The sequence below is a fragment of the Cyanistes caeruleus genome, unplaced genomic scaffold (assembly GCF_971803275.1).
Source record: "Cyanistes caeruleus unplaced genomic scaffold, bCyaCae1.hap1.1 HAP1_SCAFFOLD_98, whole genome shotgun sequence".
Lineage (NCBI taxonomy): Eukaryota > Metazoa > Chordata > Aves > Passeriformes > Paridae > Cyanistes > Cyanistes caeruleus.
Window position 1 is genome coordinate 260919 of NW_028255900.1, and position 19243 is coordinate 280161.

A 19243-nucleotide genomic window follows, 5' to 3' on the forward strand; every position below is an offset into this window, starting at 1 on the left:
CATTCTGCCAGCTATATTCAACAATTGGTGTTAGCTTGGGTGGAACAAGGTTATGTTTCCCAAGATAACAGGGTCCTCTATGTGGACTAGCAGGAATCCTATTCCATGCCCTATCCCCACAGATTAGGAAGATGGAACTAGGTAATCGCTTTGGTAATTGTCCTGTGAGATTGCACCACAAACAAAGGCTTTACTTTCAGTGGTAGTAACGAGATCAGCTATAGGGTTGACTGCAGCTCAGGGCTACATTACTTTGTTAGAATGACTTTTTGTCGGGGGTTCAAACATTATCCATCCACCTGAGGTATTGGTGGAACCTAACAAATCTAATTCTTCTGAGGGTTGTAACATTGAGAACTTTGGTAATTTTTTGCTTGCCAACAGGCTTCAGGTTGTCTTAATGTGAAGCCAACAGTGCAATTGCACTCTTGCAACATTGCCAATCAATTCAGTCGAGTCTCATTACTAATTAAATCTTTAAATGCTGGAGGATCCCATTCAGGGACTCCTACGAGACTGGTGCGAAAGGATCTCCAGGTGTGGCTAGGCTTAGACACATTGACCTTTGGCCAGTTCAGTGTGCCAGTGGCCCACATGTTCTGCCTCTTTTGGATGTTAGTTAGCAGACAGTTGGTTGGGACTATACACAACACAATTACCATAAGCAGTTTGTTCCATGCAAATGACACCATATTTGCAAACTTACAGCTAAAACTCCAATCGTTAAATGAACCTTCAAAGATGCTTACACTAGCTCTTGAAGGGGGAATACTTATACTTTATACCAATATAACAATTACTACACAGGCTAAACTATCTTAACCTATTATATGACTACTTTTAACACACGTGCTTTGGTATATATGCAGTCTAAGCGTGAAAGCAATTTGCTGAAAGGGTAAACACACAACTACAATTTGCTTTATATACAGTTAAATGGAGTCTCTACACTTCTTAGATCTTCTACAGAATTTCTCTAACACGATTCAGTCCTGGAACGTTCACTGCTCCCGTGATGTCAGCTGGCAGCTGATGGGTGACTGAGGGTTTTGATGTTCAAGTTGTTCTTCAGATCCTTCTAAATCTTAAAACAAAGGATACCTGAAAAATTGGTAGAGACATAACATCATAGTAACGACATAAAAGTTCTGTTGGCAACTGTCTGTGTAGTGTTCAGACACAACTGTGTCCTGACAGCTCCACTTCTGATCCATGTCTGGAGTACCAAGGCTGTGTGGTGACATCTCTGTTCACTGGATCTCATGTGTTCAGAGGCAGACAGTCTGGTCAGATGGACAGGTGACCTTTTTGAACCTGCCAACAAAACACAGGCACTTCTCTTCTTGAAGTTAATGAATTACACTAATCAAATGTTTTTAGGGCATCCATTTCCCCCGTTTTCTTAAAAAAAAAAATAAAATGAGATGTACTTCTGTTATAAACATCAACAGCAACACAAAACCATATACACAATTAATAAGAACTTATACCGGTTGAAAATCAATTAAATCATAAACATTATTAATAACATATGTAATATAAAACTACTATTAATTACTAAAACACTGCACCAGCATCCCATAGTTAGCAAACAAACAGAAACAAAACAATCAGTGAAGGATTGGGTAATCACCTCCAGAAATGATTCTCCAAGCCCACTTCAAAACTGATCCAGCTGTCATATCAACAGGGTCAAATTGCTGAGTCAAAAAGTGACTCAAATACTGATTTGGGACAGAAAACATCTGGATCTGATGGCAAACATTCTGTCCAGGTAAAGTCAAGGCTTGGCCAGGGCCTGGCTTTAAACTGGAAAGATGCCTCTTAACTCATTTCTAAAACAAGGTTCTCAATAGTAGCAGCTAGGAGATGCTTACAGCACAGCAAACTGTTAAAATGCATTTGTACAAATCAAATGATCAGAAGCCTCAGGTACCAGACCAATTAAACCATGCAGCAGTTGGTTTAATCTGAAGCCTCTCCTATGGCAGCTGATCCTCAGCAATGATACTTACTTACTTAAAATTCTGGAAACACTGAAAAATAAGAAAGCTATAACAAACAAAACTGCAGAGATTGTAACAACCAATAGAACTCCCGATGAAGTCAAGGGTGTCACAGACTGCATTCACTTCTATCCACAAGCAGGTGTTCATCAGCGTTCTGTCACAGCTGTTTCAGTTGTGGCTATCTTCATCTCTCTAGGAAAATAACTATACTTTGCAGTTTAGACAAGTGTCTCCAATAAAACACAAAACAATTTAAATTAAACAATATTTAAACCTAACAATAATTATATATGATAAAAGGAAATAACAAACTTAACCTTAAAAGAATATCTAAGTTAGAAAACTTAACTTAAAAACATTCAAGCCTAAACATTATAAAACTTAACTATCCTTAATTCTATTAACACTTAATCTATATTAAATAAAATCATAACTTAATATTATTCTGTTAGTACAAAAAAGCAACTAAAAGTTTGATATATACTTTTTAAACACAATATAACAGTAACATGAATTCACTATAAAGATTATAAGAATGTAACAATTACATCACAATTCTATGTCATCTAGCTTTGGGAATAACTCACAATAACTGCAAATGTTACTAAAAATACTTATTCATAACAGGAATTTGCCTAGTATATGCTTAAATTGGCTAGGATTTGAAAGTGCAGTTTTTCTAGAGAAAAACCACAACAACACAGGATTTGGTGAGTTGCCATCTAGCTTTGTAGCACTTTTCAAAAGTACTACATTTACATTTTTTCAGAAACATCAAGTCCAATTCTTAAACTAAAACCCAAAATCCAAATTGGTGTATATGCAGTTATATGTGCTTTATATAACAAAAGGACTCACATTAAAATTACCTTATTAAAATTGTGGAAAAAACAAGCAAATAGATAATATATACTTTAACTTAACTTTGTCTTGTACAGTAAAGTTCTCTTAACTAATTATTTTTTAAACCATAAATCTCTTCTGTAGATAACATTAATTGGAAGGTTTTCCTAGAAGCTGTAAATCATACCATGTTTTAACCTTGGGTTCTAAAACCAATTATTGCAAGGCAACTTCTGTTAAACACTTTTTCTCTCTCTTTTTTTTTTTTTTTTTTTTTTTTTTTTAAACGTTCAAAGAATCACAATAACTTCTCTAGTGAAATCCTAAAAACTGCAATTGCATGAACTCATAATTACTTAAAACACAAAATTAACTCTACAATGGCATATAAAAACATTTTGAAAACCCAATAAATTATAACTTTTTAACAAACTGGGTATTATCTGGGTGCTTCTTCTTAGAGAGGGAGCAAGAGGGAGCCCACCCTGCTGCTGCTGCAGCTCTGCTCTTATCTTCCTTCACATTCTCTACATACTCTTGCAGCGAGGAAAACGGAGAGAAAGGAAAAGAAAAACCTCACAAAGTTAACTTTAACAAATGCAGTTTTTTCTCTCAATCTCTCGTGTTGTTTGCCGATAGAGGAAAAAAGGGCACGATTTTACAAAAGCAGGCGATGTTACACGAAAAGTCTCTCAGGCCAGGTGCCAACAACGGCGATCATTGCAGCTTATCAGCGTGGCCTTGGAACTTTTCTTGCTGCTGCTTCTACCCCCAGGGTGCCTTTGTTCTCTGCACACCTCTGTGCTCCCCCATGTCCCCCTGGTTCGGGTGGAAACCAGACTAAATTTGGCTTCTTTTCTTCCAGGGTGGTAAAGATGGAACATTAATAAGATTGTAATGCTAAAAGTGACTCCAAAAATGAAGCAAATATTTCTGGATGTATCACATCCTGCCATAACTGAACAGATTCTGTTCGTTGTTTCAGCGTTCGCTGTGGAACTTTTTTTTTTTTTTTTCTTCTTTTTTTTTTTTTTTCTTTTTTTTTTCTTCTTTTTTTTTTTTTTTTTATTTTCTTCTCTTTGACTCTCCCTCCCTCTCTCCATGGGCAGCATAGATAGGAGTGCTTGTCCAGCAGTGGGAGGTAAAGGCATCTGCCGCTGTGACGCAGGTAGAATTACGGGGCTCACAGCCTCAGCATATCTCGCCTTTCTGTCTTTTAAGGTATTAATTGCAATCTGCCAAGTTCAACCGAGAGACACAGTGTCCTTGCTCTTTTCTGTAATTGCCATTTCCCATATCAGAGCCGACATATCAGTCCGTTCTTGCACCGCAAAAAGCGGTGTGAGCACTGCAAATGCCCATGACAATTAGCCCATATAATGAGCATATCCAGGTCCTTTTCCTGGGCTGCTTCGCCTCGTTTAACGAGGATGCAGAGAAGCAGTTTTTTAACCGCCGCAAACTCTGCCTCCATGCTGACGGCCACCCGCAAGGGGGAAGGTTGCGACCCTTCTACCACGTCCTTGCCTTCCTGGGCCCCCCCCAGCAGCCTGACTTTCCACGTCCTACCGCTCAGCGTTTCACCGCGCTCAGGCTGCCTATCCGGTGCCGATCCAAGCCCGCGACATCTAATGCCCAGATCCACTCCGCTGACTCCAAAGCCCCTCTGCCCGCAGGGGTGTCCTTGGTCGGAGCGCCAGATGTTGAAAGACCCCCGAGCTGTTCACCAGTCTTCACAGAAGTAATTGTGAATGCCGTTTATTTCTATTATTAACACACCTTTTATAGGGTCTACAGGGTTTGCGGGCAGAGCAAGTTACTATTGGCTAACACACACAGGTTTACATTCTTATCCTTGTACACAAGGATATTGTTTTGCTTTACTCTCTCTTCTGCAGGCAAGTTTCAAGGATTTTAGCCCTTAATATCACGACTTATTCCAAAGGCTGGTTTGTGCAGACAGGCCTTTACTAATATATAAAATATAGCAACATACCCCACTGACCAGTGATGGTGATGTGGTAGTTTACTAACCAATAAGAGTTTCTTTTCTGTACTTTTCACGTATCGGTCTATAAAAAAGACCTGAGGTAATAAACCAGAGAGAAATTCTCCTGATCAACTCCCAAGAGAGTCTGTGTTGTTCTTCTTGCTGTTCCTAATAGAGCGACACGTGGCCATTCATGGGGACATGGGGGGACACGGGCACAGATGGAGACGTGGGGGACAATGCCAGGGGTGGAAACATGGTGGGGACACAGCCCTGGGTGAGGACATGGTGGGACATGGCCAGTGACATATGGGGCCATGGCCATGGCTGCTGCCATGGGGGGAACTTGCAGGGGCTGTGGGGGATGCTGGGTTTGAGGGAGTTGAGGGTTCCTGGCAGGGACCTGGGGCTTGCTGAGGGCTTTGGGGAGCCCTGGCCGAGCAGCTGCGGCTGCGCTGGGAGCCCCTGGCGGAGGTTCTGGGGCAGCTGCTCAAGGACCCCCTGGCCTGGAGCCCCAGCCGGGCATTGGGCTCCTGGAAGGGAATGAACGTCCTTGTGCCCAGGAGGGAAATCCCAGCACCCCCAGGGTGTGGGGGGCAGCTGAGAGGCCACAGCAGACAGCACTGTCTTCCTCTGTGGAGCCCAAAGAACCTGCCAGCTCAGAGATTTTGGCTCTCCCCTGGAGAGCTTCTCCCTAGGTCCCTCACTTTGCTCTCATGGAGAGAAAAAGTGTCACTCCCAGAGGCCTTTGAGTTGAACATGTTAATTTGTTACACCCCATCGGTTTTCCTCCCTATCAATCCACCCTGATACATGTATCCCAGTTTTCCCCGCCCCTCTCCTCTATAAATAGCCCGAGTTTTCCCCTGTTCAGAGAGCTGCTGTCACTGGCTCCCTTCACTGAGGGCCCTGTTATAATAAAGGCCATTTCTCAGTGGAATGCCATACAGCTCCCTAGCCTCTCTCCCTGTCGCCTGCACGCTGCCACTGAGCTGAGACCACTCACTGGGCAGAGGACGTGCCTGTGCCCCTGGACAGTCCTTTTCAGGACGGCTTCTTCAGGGTAGTCGTGGCACCCCTGCCATCGACACCACCGCGGCGTTCCTCCAGAACTGCACCTCATAATTCCCAAACTCTGGGATTCTTCCCAGGAAAAGGCTGCCAGGAGCTGCCAGAATTGAGTGAAAGGCAGGATTTGAGGCTCAGATTGAACAGGAGGGATCTGGAACTCCCAAAACCAAGCAGAGGGGTGGGGTGATGGATTGGGCGGCAGTGGGGCAGGGGTGGAAGTGCAGAGGACAAGGGGCGCATGGGAGCTCCATATTGGGTTTGGATGAGTCTCACTCCTCCTTCTTCTTCATCCCACCACCTTCTCCTCTCCAGCCCTTCTCCCGCTACTTCCTCCTGCCTCCTCCTCCTCCTCCATCTCTTCTGCTCCCCTGAGCCCAGCGCCCAGCCTTGGATCCCCATTTTTCCAATTCCTTCACATCCCATAGGAGGAGCCAGGATGGAGCTGGGGCAGGTTGGGCTGGGGCAGCACTGGGCTCTTGGCATGGTCCAGGTACCACCCATGTGCCCCCTCCCCAAATTTCCCTGGTGGCTTCAGGGGTCCCAGCCCTTTTTAGGGTTTGCTGGGTGGCCATGCTGGAGTTTGGTGTCTCCCAAGGAGTCCCCAGAACAGCGTGACACATGGGGGGGACACACGGGGGTCCTGATCCATCCTGGGGCAGCATCTGTCCCTGACAGGGTACCCCCATGGGGTCTCCCCAAGTCCCTCCCCACTGCCCCCCATAAATGGGACAGGGGCGAACTGGGAAGCTTTACTGGGAACACTGGGAGCAGCCGGCCGGGGGCAGAGTGACAGCAGGGCTGGGGGGGCACACGCCCCCTCCAAAATCAGCCCAGGGTTGGAGCGGGGGATGCTGGCTGGGCCTGAAGCCATGGGGATGGGCTGTGGCTGCCAGCGGCTCAGGAGCTCTGTGGGCAGAGAAAAGGGGGTGACACTGGGCTGGGGGCCCTGGGGGAGCACACACGTTCCGGGAGAGGGAGAATATGACCCCCAGGACCCCCCCTCACCTTCTTGTGCAGGCAGAAGCCAAGCCCCAGTGCCAGGAAGACGAAGCCCAACATGGAGCCCTCGATCCATATCAGCATCTTCCTGCGGGCAGTGTACGGCAGCATCTCTGGGAAGTCTGCAGGGGTCGGGATCCCCCCTAAAACCTCTCACAGACACCCCAAGCCCTTCCAAGCACCCTTCCACTCTCACCCACCCCACCAGGACCTCTGAAACCTCCTCCCAGTCCCTTCCCAGCCTCCCCAGGATCCACCAAAAACCCTCCTGTCCCACTCAGGATCCCACAGTCCCCTCCCAGATGCCCCCCTGGACAATGCCCTGCCCCTGGACCTCCAAACCCTCTCCCAGTTCCTTCCCAGCCCCACCAGGACTCATCAGGATCCCTCTCAGTCTCTTCCCAGCACAACCAACCTCGTCCCAATCCCTGCTTTCCAATCTCCAGTCTCCTTCCAGCCCCTCCAGGCTCACTCAAATCCCTCCCAGTTACACCCAGCACCCCCAAACTCCCTCCCAGTTTCCACCAGGACCCCCTGAACCCCATCCCACCCTCTCCAATAACCTTTAATTCCCTTCTCAGCCATTCTTGGCCCACAAACCCCTCTCCCAGTTTAAATCAGTCTATCTCAAACTCCCTCCCAGTTACTCCCAGTGTCGCTCTATTGGGAACGGTGAGAAGAACAACACAGACTCTCTTGTGAGTTGAACAGGAGAGCTCTTAAGGTTTATTACCTCAGATCTTTTTTTATAGACCGATACATGAAAGTACAGAAAGGTAAAACTGTTATTGGTCAGTGAACTAACACATCACCATCATTGGTCAGTGGTGTACACCACCCCTCGACCTTCTCTTGCAAGCACCTGCAGGGCTGTTCTCTATCTCTGAGGATTGTTTTAATTCCTCCCCATGATTTCCCAGGCCACTTTCTCAGGCGGGACTGAGAAAGTTATGCAGCCTGCTATTCTACAGGCACTGCGCTCCCTACTTTTGCTCATAGTTAACATCCATACTCCCAGCACACCCCAGTCCCCCTCCCAGCCCCTCTACTGCCTCCCCGCTGCCCCCAGCGCTGTGGGGGCCGGGCCGTGCCCCAGTGCCGGCTCAGGGGGTGCTCCAGGCTGCCGTGCTCCACCTGGCAGCTGGAGCTGAGCCCGCATTGCCGGGGGAGTTTCCAGCAGCACCAGGAGCTGCTGGCTTCAGCTCAAGGGCACCAGCGAGATGGACACGCTGGAGGGCACTGGGAGAGAGGGGGACACACTGGGATCAGCTGGGTGTGAAATGGTGCCAAGGCCGGTCAGCTCTTCCTCAGCTCCACGCCAGGAGTGGAACACACCTCAGGAGCAGGATGACCCGAGATGTGGCTTAGAGCAATGCTCTACAGCACTTAACAGCTGTCAGACACAGTGTGGAGGCAAGAATGGGGGGAAGGTCTTTTATATTGGGGTTCAGAGAAAGGTTTAGTCTCCCAAGGGTCCAGGGACAAAAGACACAGAACACAAGTGTACAGCAATTTATATATGGGGAGGGCCCAGGGGTGGATACAATTTCAACCAGTGAGGGATATCCTGGGGAGGGGAATAGGACACATGGACCAATGGGGTGCTGTGGATTAGGGGATTTCCAAAGGGGACGTCCAAGCAGGGGGTTGGCATAAGGCAGGATTGACAGGGGACATTTGGGAACAAGGGGCAGGGTGGACAAGATTGATAGGGAAGGTACTGGAAAAAGGGGTTGGGATACAATGATAGGCAGGGCAGGGGAGGAGATAACTTTGGGTTAAACCAACAAAGCAGGGGGTAACAGAACAAACCACTTATAGAAACAACTTCAAACGTTAAATTAAACAAAAACACACCACAACATCTCCCTCTTTTCTGTTTAAAAGGAAGAGCTGTGGTTTTGGGGGATCCATTCTCATTTTGGATACACATCTCCCCAGCAGGGCTGGTCAGTTGGCACTTCTCCCTGATTGACCTCTGCAGTGGGAGAGCCCTGGGAGGGCTCGCTGAGCCTTGTACAGCGGGGCGTGCCGGGCCAGGCCGGTCCCTGGCTTGGCTGCGGGGGGTACTAGGGTGTGAGGATGGGGGGTTTGGGAGGGTTCCAGTCCTGGATACAGGGGTGCATGGGGGTCCTGCTGCAGCGGAATGGGAGTTCAGGGGGGTCCCTTCCTCTGTTCTGGGGTTCAAGGGGTCCCAGTGCCTGAAAATGGAGGTTCAGGGGGGTCCTGGTGTCCAGAAATGGGGGTTCTGGGAGGTTTCCATTCCCGAGAATGGGGGTTTAAGGGGATTCCAGGTTCCAGATAAGGGGGTGCAGGGTTTTTGGGGCTGGGGAAGGGGGTACCAGGGTGTCCTGGTGCTCCAAAATGAATGTCCAAGGGAGTCTCTGTGCCAAGGAAGGGGGGTTCACCCAGAAATGGAAGTGCAGGGGTTCCCCATTCCCAGTGTAATAAGTGGAATTGATTCGTGCTACTTAAATTGCAACTGTTACTAAAGTTATCATTAGAAACGATCAAGAATCAGTGTTACAAAGCAGATGTACCCCTTTGCAGATGTTACACGTCAAAATTAAGGTACAGGATGTAGTTCAGAAAATAAATGGTCAGAAAAATCAGAAAAAGGAGGAAACTTATGGGAAACATTAATGAATATGTATAAGCATACAGTATATAAGTTTAGCTTGAAGTGCTTTGTTTCGTACGTGAGGTGAGGTGAGAAGCGTCCCCCCTACACCCCGTCAGTTTTACTTATGCCTTAAGCATTTGTAACCACTGGCCAATTATATTCACATATATATATATATATATATATATATATATATATATATATATATATATATATATATATATATATATATAAATATGCATCTGAATATATCTACTAAATTGTATCTCTTTTTTAATAAATTGTATTCTTTTACTAAATTCTATTCTTTTATTATTTTGTATCCAATTTATTAAGCTATGTTATCAATTAATTAAATTTGATTGTTTGGAAATTTGAAAGTCATTTATAACACTACTATATCAAAAGCAGTTAGAAGTGATTACAAACTGTACTATATCAAAATCGTTGTGATTATAATAATTTGCAAAAGCCAGCACATAATAGCAAAGGGCAACAACAACATAGTTCTTTATCACAAACACAGGGCAGGTTTTTCCCTTGCATGGAGCACTTGGGCCTTCCCCGGGCCCCTTCTGCCCTCCCGCAGAACCAGAGGCATTTTCCAGCGCACACAGTTTGTAAGCAAGAGCCGGCTGCAGCCCAGAAGGCTCCAAGCGCCTCCTTCCAGGCTGACTCTGCAGATGCCGAGGCTGCTCTGGGCTCTGCCAGGCTCTGCTGGGGCTCAGCTCTGGGCGAGGCTGGGCCCGCTCTCCCCTCGCAGTGCTCCGGGCAGCTGAGGCACAGCGGGAGAAGGACAGGACACCTCAAGGGATTGAGGTTTAACAGAGATTTTATTCAAATAACTGCCATAACAAACAGGCTGTCCTAACTACCCTAACTAACTAGCAGTCCTAACTAACATAACTAACTACTTTTCCTAACTACTATAATGAAAAGCTCTCGTCAAGGGCTTCATCTCCTCCTGCGCTGCTCCCTCAGTTGCTTTGCTGCAGTGATCAGAGGGGTCAGGCTGGAGAGAGGCTTGGCTGATGACAAAAATGGGTGCTGCCCAAGGGATAAAAAAGAAAGAAATGAACTGTTACTTTCCAGACTCAAGTTCCTCACAGGCTCTGTTGAAACAGGACAAAGGGGAATGGTTTGAAAGTCAAGAGAGGGAAGCAGGCTCAGATTAGATGTAAAGAAGAATTGCTGTAGCAGGAGAGTGGGGAAACACTGAGAGAGGGAGCCCAGAGATGTGGGAGGTGGCTCCTCCCTGGAAACATCCAGGCTCAGGTCAGGCAGGGCTCTGAGCCACCTGATGTGCTTGAAGATGTCCCCGCTCGTGGCGGGGCACCAGCTCCAGATGAGCTCGACAGGAGCCTGCCAAGCCAAAGCAGGCGAGGATTCTGCTGGCTTTGCGTGTGAAAAGCAGCGGGACTGGAGATGATGGGAGGGGGCCCCACAAGAAAAGCCCTCCCTGGCGCTGCCGTTTCCCCCGCAGCCGCTTGGCATTCACCTGCAGCAGCTCCTGGGCAGAGAAGCGCCGCTCCTCGTCCGGCTCCAGGCTGCACTCGAGGAAGTCCCGCAGCAGAGCCGACAGGCGCCTGGGCTCCTGCAGCTGCGGGCTCCCGTTCTGCCGGATCAGAGCGCGGGCCTGCAGGAAAAGCAAACACAGCGCTCTGACAGCTTCCTCCACACCCACACGTGCTCACATCCAGCCCGCTTTCTCTGCCCCAGCTCCCCGGGCACTTTCCTCCCTGGCACAGATGCTGCTGCTCACAGCTCATTCTTCTGGGCCAGCCAAAAAACCCAAACCCTGGTGCAGCCACAGCCATTGCAACATCCAAATGATCTTGCCTTCAGAGCCGATTGCATTGGCTGACTTTGTCAGTAGGAACCTCCATCAGAAATAGCCCATTTTGCTTCTCCAAATACAGACACCAGCTTTACAGGCCATTTTCAAGAGTCAGTGTGGTCTGCCTGTGTTATTTCAAGGGATTCTTATATCAAATGCATCTCTGCAGTGCCACTGACCCTCAAGTTAAAAGCATTCCTGATGCCCCATGCCAGAAACTGCCAGGCAAGGAACAGCAGGTTTGTGTGGCTGAAAGCTCAGGCTTGGTGACACAGAGAAAGTAAAAGGAAGGAAAGAAATATGTTAGAGTGTGGGGATGTTAAACAATCATCTTCATGTTTTAGACAAGTTTCCCAGTGAGAAGAGCCAGGGGGAGTTCATCTCACAAAACCTCTTTTAGAAACTCCTCCAGAAATCTTGTTGGGTTTGGGTGTGGGTGTTGGGGTTGGTTTGGGGTTTTCTGCAAGACAGCATTAGAGCTGATGCACTTGCTTCATGTATTTGGGTGATCCTCACAAGAGCTGCAACAACTTAAATGCCAAAGCAAATTGTTGCTGGAGACTGCAGAATATTTGTCTGTGTTCAGGCTCAGGTGCTGTGGGAATTCCCTTTGCGATGTGCAGAAACCTCCAGCTGCTCCTCCCAGTGCAGGGTCACCCTGTGCTCACAGGCCTCTGCAAAGCCTGGAGAATTTGCCTCTTACCATGGCCCCCGTTTGCTGGAAGTAAGGAGGTTCTCCTTCCACCATCTCGATGGTCACAATGCCAAAGGACCAGATGTCCACCTTGGGGCCGTAAGGAGAACTGGTCACAACTTCTGGGGCCATCCAGTGAGCAGTGCCCACCATGGAGCTGCACTGGTCCTGCTCAGGGCTGAGCTGAGCGCAGAGGCCAAAATCAGCTGAGGACAGAAACAAGCACTGTCAAAGGCAGCTGCAATGAGGAAACCAAGCACAAAGATTCCCCACTCTCAGTCTGGGAATGCAGTGCTGAATCCAGCTGGAAATGTCCTCAGGGCTGTAGCCAAGGAAAGATGGAAGTGGACCCTTAAAGAAGCCCTCAGCTTTCATGCTTGGCTTTACTGATTTCCTTTGAAGCTTTAGATTGCAACTCCTGCCCCTCTGGGAGGGCCATACCCAGAGCAAAGGCACTCCTGACAGCCTGCTCCTCTCCTGAGCTCTCTGCACGGGGCAGCCGCTCTCAGCTGGCAGCAGGGGCTGGGCAGTGCCACCAGCAGCACTTGTGGGGCTCTGGCCCTCACTGGGAAGCAGCCCCACAGCCGCACCCCGGGAACGCCGTGCCTGGCCAGGAACACCCACCCAGCTTGACAGAGCCGTCCATTCCCAGAAGGATGTTGGAGCTCTTCAGATCTCGGTGGATCACCCGGATGGAATGGAGGAAATCCAGGCCCTGCAGACACTGAGAGACAACAAGAAACATGAGGGGAAAAAATCAGAGGCTGGAATATATCACACAAGAAAGGACAGTTTAGAATTCTGCCAGCAGCAACTTTGCTGTGACAGCCCAGGAGTGCAGTGCAGACAAGCTCCAGGCAAAAGGTTCAAGGCAAAGCTGAGAACAGGAAATCAGATCCAAAAAAGACAGAGAGTACCACAACAGCAGGAAAGAAGACAAGAACAGAGTAGAAATGCAGTGATATTTGCCGGCCATTCACTTCAGAGGCTCTTTCCTCTCCAGCTCATAAAACCAACACAGAAACAAAGGCCTGAGCATGGAGCCACTCTGCTCTCACAGCCTCTTTGGAAGGACCATGGTGTCCCAGCCATGGGAAGCACAAGCAGGATCCCTCACCTCCTGACTGACAGCTGCCATCTCTCCTTCAGCCATGCGTGTCTGTCTGACAACGTCCTGCAAAGTTCCTCCATCCATGTATTCCATCACCAGCCAGAGATCTCCATCAACAAGGAAGCTGGAAGAGGAGAACAATGGCACAGAGATGAATGTGCATTGCTCAATTCCCCCAGGGAAAAGCCCAGAGTGGAGTTTTGTTCCCAGGTCACTTGTCAATGAGGACAGAATCAGATGGAGAGACATTCCTGCCAGGCTGCACAGGCCTTGGAATCTGCCCAGTCTAAAGGAGAAGGAGGCACCCGGGAGAAAGGAGAGGCCTTAGATGGCAAGCAGGTGAAAAATGCACTTTAGCAACAGCCCAGCTCAATGTGGAACCACAACACTTGTCCCCAGCTGCTTCAGCATCTGAACTCATCAGTTCCACCATTCCCTCCGGAACAAGGCAACACAACTTCCAGAGTTATCCAGGGGAGGAGGCCGTGCAGCACTTGGGGCAAAAGCAGTCAAATGCTTGGAAAACCTTGCACAAAGTCCCTTCAGAAACAAGCAGGGCCATGGAAAAATGGGCAAATGAGGCATTTCTGGAAACAAGAACCTGGTCTTCCTGGCATCTGCAGCAATGGGACAGGGCTGGGAAGAAGAAGCCAAGGAAAATAATTTCTACCAGGGTTTATCAGCACTTGCTGTAAAACACAGCAAATGGGGTGAAGTTGAAGAAAAAGGCAAAGCAAAGCAACAAAAGCACATGGAAGGAGTGAAGTGCCAGGCTGTTGTTCTGGGAAGATATGGCCGGGTCAGGCATTTTCAGAACAGGCTACAGACTGGGGATGCCAGGAAAGATGAACGCAGGGCCCGTGCACGGGAGAAGACCTGAAGCACTCACCTGTCCAGAGAGTTGACAATGTTGGGGTTCTTCTTGTCCTTCAGGACCACGACCTCATTCACAGCTCGTTCCCTGTTGTGCCCTCTGAGACTCATTTTCTTGATGGCCACCTGAAGGGACATTGCAGACCTTTAACTGGAGCAGTCTGTGGCAGGAGGCCACAGCAAAGACGGAGCGAGTCTTTTTGGAGCGAGCGAGCTGGGCTGTGCCAAACTGCCTTGGGATGGGACACCAGAGCTCAGCAAGTGCCATTCCCACAGCCCATTGCTCTGCTCGCTGGGGCTGTTACAGGACTCATGGCCAGAGACATTTGGCTCTGTAAGCTCTGCAGAAATGCTCCCTCAGCTGTCAGCCTCAAAGCTCTAACAACATTCTCTGCACCTACAGTCTTCTCAAATGGCCTCAACACTCTTAGGATTATTATTCCAACACATTTTGCAAGCAGGAGGTAATTCTGTTTCCGTGCACACAGAGCAAAACAGCCGGGAACCCTTTAGCAATTCTATGGCATTTGGCCATGATTTCAAATGTCCCTGCCCTGTTTGGGATAGCACAACAAAGCAAACGTGCACATCCATTGCTCAGATAATCCCTGTCACAGCTGCCACTGACACCAGACCCAAACACAGCTGCAGGGTTTAGGAGAGAGCTTTGCTCTGCACATCCATCTTCTCATTTCTCTCCTGTCTCTGTGGGAACAGCTGCAGTAAGACTAAAACCCCAAACTGAGCCCAAGCAGGATCTCTCCTTAATTAGGCCTTGAGGTATCCTGATGAAACTCAGGATGATAAAACTGCTAAATAGTGTTCCTGTCCGAGGCTGGGATGAAGGTAAATTGAGCCTCAGTCTCCACCAGCTGATGCATTCACACTTTTAGACATGAAGACCAGGCCAGCGTGTCCTGCTCTGACAGACACCGCTGCCCTCCTTGCCTTCCTTTGGGCACTTGAGAAGGACCAAGTCTGTCTCAGCTGTGCTCTGCAGGCTGACCCTGCTCTGCCTTCAGAGGAGCAGCCTGTGCAGGAAAGCTCTGCTGGGCCCCACAGCTCCAGCCACAGCTCCCAGCAGAGGGGAAAGCCCTCGAGAGCTGCCAGACGTGCTGGGCGTGTTGACACTGACCTCTCCTCCCGTGGCCCTGTCGAGTCCTTTGGAAACGGTTCCAAAAGCCCTGGAGACAAAACAGCAGAGAAGAAAGAAGCAGCGCTTTAGGCCCTGGCAGTGAAAGGCAGCCCAGACAGGAGATCTCTGCTGTCTGCAGCGTTCACAAAACACCCGAGTGCATCCACCCTTCAAACAACAGCACAGCAGCCACCAGCCCTCTGCCATGCAAGGTGCCTTCTGACCACAGTTATCAATTCTGATCAGCACTGAGAGACAGCAGCATCGTACCCCAGTGTCTGAAGGGGTTTGGAGCTCTCCTGACTTCTCACTGCATCCTGCACCAGCAAAATACCTGGGCCCTGCTTGTGCAGAAGTAACTGCCTTGCACTTACCCTTGGCCAATCTGCTCCAGTTCCAGGTATTTCTCGGCAGGCTCCCCCACGCTCACCGTGTTCCCTGAAAGAAACCAGGGGGAAGATGCTCCCTCTCAGATGAAAGCCAGAATGCAGCCCCACTCCCTGGGGCCGGGAGCCCCTTGCTCTCAGCTGGGGAAGGACAATAAATGACCCTGTGCCATTTAGCTGCAGAGCAACCCTGGGTGCAGCTGATGCTGAGACACACACACAGCACCCTGCTCTGGCACACAGGAACAGAGCAGACGTACTCAGCTGCATCAGGCTCCACTCCCCGCTCCCCTCTGGCTGCAGGGCTGTGCTGCTGTCAGAATGTTCAGCCCAGGATCCTGCAGCACAGGGAGCTTCGGTGTCCTCTTCAGGAGCAGAGGGAAGTTCTCCATCCTCTTCCCAAAGCAGTGCAGGTTCCTCATCCTCTTCCCAAAATGCTGCTGGTTCACCCTCCTCTTCCCAAGCCACAGGACGTTCTCTGTCCTCATCCCACACCGGGAGATTGCTGTCATCCTCGTCCCATGCCATGGGAGCTTGGCCATGCTCATCCCACACCAAGGGACATCCACCGTCCTCGTCCCCCACCGGGAGATGTCCACTGTCCTTGTCACACACCGCGGGAGCCTCGCCGTTGTTTTCCCAAACCGCGGGGTGTTTGCCCTCGTCTCCCAGAACAGCGGGAAGTTCACTGCTCTCTTCCTCCTCTTTGGCCTCCTCTTTGCAAGCAGAGGGAGCCAGAGGAGGTGCTGATGCTGCTTTGGTGCCCTGTGGACAGACGGGAGCGTGAGGGACGGGAAGTTCTATCTCAGTTATCACCTTCTTTATCCTCAGCTACACATCCAGCTGCACTAAGCAGAAATAGGGTTCAGAGCTGTTCAAACTAACAATGGGCTAAAGCCCACATTGCCACTTATTGTTGGGAATTCCATATTCCAGCATGGCTAAAGCCAGCAAGCAATCTTCTGCCTGCAAAACCAGTCCTGCAGCTCTTCAAAAGCTCTTCAGCAGAAACAGAGAAAACTGCCAGGGATCTCTTTGCTGCTGCTGCTGCTGCAAAGACACTGACAGGAACTTCCCTTCAGCCTCCCAGGCTGGCACTCGGCTGCCACACGCCGAGCTCACAACTTGCTGCACAATTCTGAACACCAAAGCTTCCTTTGCCACTCACCGAAGGAGGAGCTGCTGGGGATCCACGCATGAGGTGCCCTGCAACGGGAGAGGGAACGTGAACCAGATGTTGTTAGGAAAAAACTGCCTGTGGTGGGAAATGAGCAAGGCAAGCCCGAGAGAGCATTTTGCTTTCACAGCATCCCTCCAGGAGCCACAGGCCCTTCACACAGCAAGCAAGAGAGCAGCACAAAATTCTGGGCTGTGTCAGCTCTTGGCTGGAGCAGCAAACGGAGGGAGTTCCAGGCTCTGCTGCCACAGACTCCCTGCTTGAGGGAACAGAACCCCCCAGGCCTCATTGCAAATGCTGTGCACGCCCCGCTGGCTGCAGACACCCCCTTTTTCAGCTGCAGCTGCTGGCAGGAGCTCTCCCAAACCAACCCTGTCCTCATGGCAATTTGGTTACAGAGTCAACTCCGTTGCAGATGAAGAACAGAAAGCACACAGCAAGCCCAAAGCCACAGAGGCTGCACCGAGGGAAAACCTCAACTTACGTGCCAAGTGGGTTAAAAAATACCCCGAATAAGCCACAGAGAACAGAGTGCCAACTGCAGCAACCACTTGCTGCATCATTTTGGCTGCGCTGCACACGTCTGCAGACTGTACCCCTGCAAGCACCAAAGGACACCCGTCAGGGGCTGGGCTGGCTGCTGAGAATGCCTCGGGCAGGAGGATCCTCTGGCAACGAGCAGGCGCCCAGAGCCGCTCTGGACACTGAGGCCTCCGTGTCCCACAGCAACGGGAACACCACGGGGACGTGGCAATGCTCCTGTGACACCACAGCAGCCGCTCACCCAAAAACCGCCTGGAAGCTTCTCCTGTGTCACAAAGGAGCACAAAGAATCCTCCCAGGGCACGGCCTATTGCCCAAAGGATCCAAGAGGAACTCTGAAAATGCAGCAAACAAGGACACCCCATAGCCCAGTCTGAGCACTGAGGAGGAACGAGGACAGCACCAAACCAAAGCAAAGACGACCTGTAGTCACTGATACTGCTGAATAAAACCAGCAAGGCTTGTTCCATCTGGAATCTTTGTTCTAGTTCTAAAAACAAGCAAAATTCTCCACTGTAAATATACAGAAGGCAGAACTGGGGAGGAGGTGGGATTAGGAAGGAGGAGGAGCAGGAGGAGGGAGAAAGGAAAAGGAGGAGCAGGAACAGGAATAGAAGGAGAAGCTGGAGGTTCCAGTGCCCCCTGTGTCCACAGCACCCCCGGCCACGGGCCCATCGCCCCCACTTCATCCTGCAGGTGAGCAGGGAGGGGGAGCTGGTCCCAAATCTGTCAGGGGGTCCCTGAGAGGGTCTTTTTATTGGGGTGTGTTTGGAACTTGCAGATTGCGGAATTGAGCGCCAAATATTGTCTGACGTCCCTGGGAGGTTTTTTCCCTCTGTGTGTGTAGGTTTGGATCTTGCAGAACCCCAAAGCTGAGCCCCTTGGGGGATCTTTGGGGTCCACGTGGCCATTGCCCAGTATTGGCTGGGGAGGACATTGGTCCTGGGGACCCCTGGGAGAGCAGAGGAGAGGAACCCCTGGGACCCCCAGAATGGGGAGAGCAGAGAGGGGCGATCCCAGAGCTGGGGGATCCTGGCAGCTTGGAGAGGTGGGAGCCTGGAGAGGAGAGACTCCTGGGATCCCTGGGATCTCAAAGCAGAGCATCAGGGGAGAAGGGACCCCATGGACCCCCAAAAGCCCCTGGATCATCGCTAAGGAGGACCCCAGAGAAGGGGGAACCCCTGGAGCCCTTGGACCCCCATCATCCCAGGGAAGGGAAACCTCTGGAATCCCAAATAGGAAAGACAAGAGATGGGGAAATCCTGGGACACTTTTTTGGGGCTGAATCTTGATATTTTGGAGATTTTCATGGCCACAAGACTCCTGCTGAGCTCTAGACATGGACTTGGGTAGGTGGAGCCTCTACTCCAAGGCACTCCCACTTTGGTTTCCGCCAAACCAGGATTTGTCATTCCAAAGCCATGGCCAGATGGAGGAGGAGGAAAATCCCCAGAGATCCTGCATGAGGAGGGGCTGCAAACCCAGCCCAGGGAGCTGCAAGGAGGAAAGATCCCCCCTGTGCCAGGAAGGCATCTGGAGATCCTGCCGGAGCTCAGAGCTGGGGGAGAGAGCTCATGGCAGGGAGAAGCCCCACAAATGCTTGGAATGTGGGAAGAGCTTCAGCTGGAGCTCCAACCTCGGGGCACACCAGTGCATTCTGAGTGTGGGAAGAGATTTCCAAGGAGCTCAGGTCTCATCAATGTCAGTGGATTCACACAGAGGAGAGGCCCTTCCACTGCCCTGACTGTGGGAAGGGCTTCACAAAACTGCACCCTCATCAGGCACCGGCACATCCACACTGGGGTGAGGCCCTATGAGTGTCCCCAGTGTGGGAAGAGCTTCTCACAGAGCTCAATCTTGACCAAACAGATCTTCCTGACTCCCCATGGGCACCTGGATGAACACAGGGGCAGGAACATACATCAGAACACAGACTAACAATGGGAATTGCA

The 19243-nt window shown here is 50.1% G+C and overlaps 1 protein-coding gene across 1 annotated transcript; it reads right to left on the reverse strand.

The window, feature by feature from the left end:
- Positions 1 to 10349: 10349 nt before the first annotated feature.
- LOC147646440 (serine/threonine-protein kinase PAK 1-like) lies at positions 10350 to 17358 on the reverse strand. The gene is made up of 11 exons (XM_086873427.1): positions 17233 to 17358; positions 16740 to 16777; positions 15832 to 16336; positions 15560 to 15623; positions 15186 to 15234; positions 14067 to 14176; positions 13184 to 13301; positions 12691 to 12790; positions 12076 to 12272; positions 11034 to 11171; positions 10350 to 10582 (listed from the first exon to the last, which is right to left on the reverse strand). The coding sequence occupies exons 1-11, from the start codon at positions 17309 to 17311 to the stop codon at positions 10490 to 10492; spliced, it is 1491 nt and encodes a 496-aa protein (XP_086729553.1). The 5' UTR covers positions 17312 to 17358; the 3' UTR covers positions 10350 to 10489.
- Positions 17359 to 19243: the final 1885 nt, after the last annotated feature.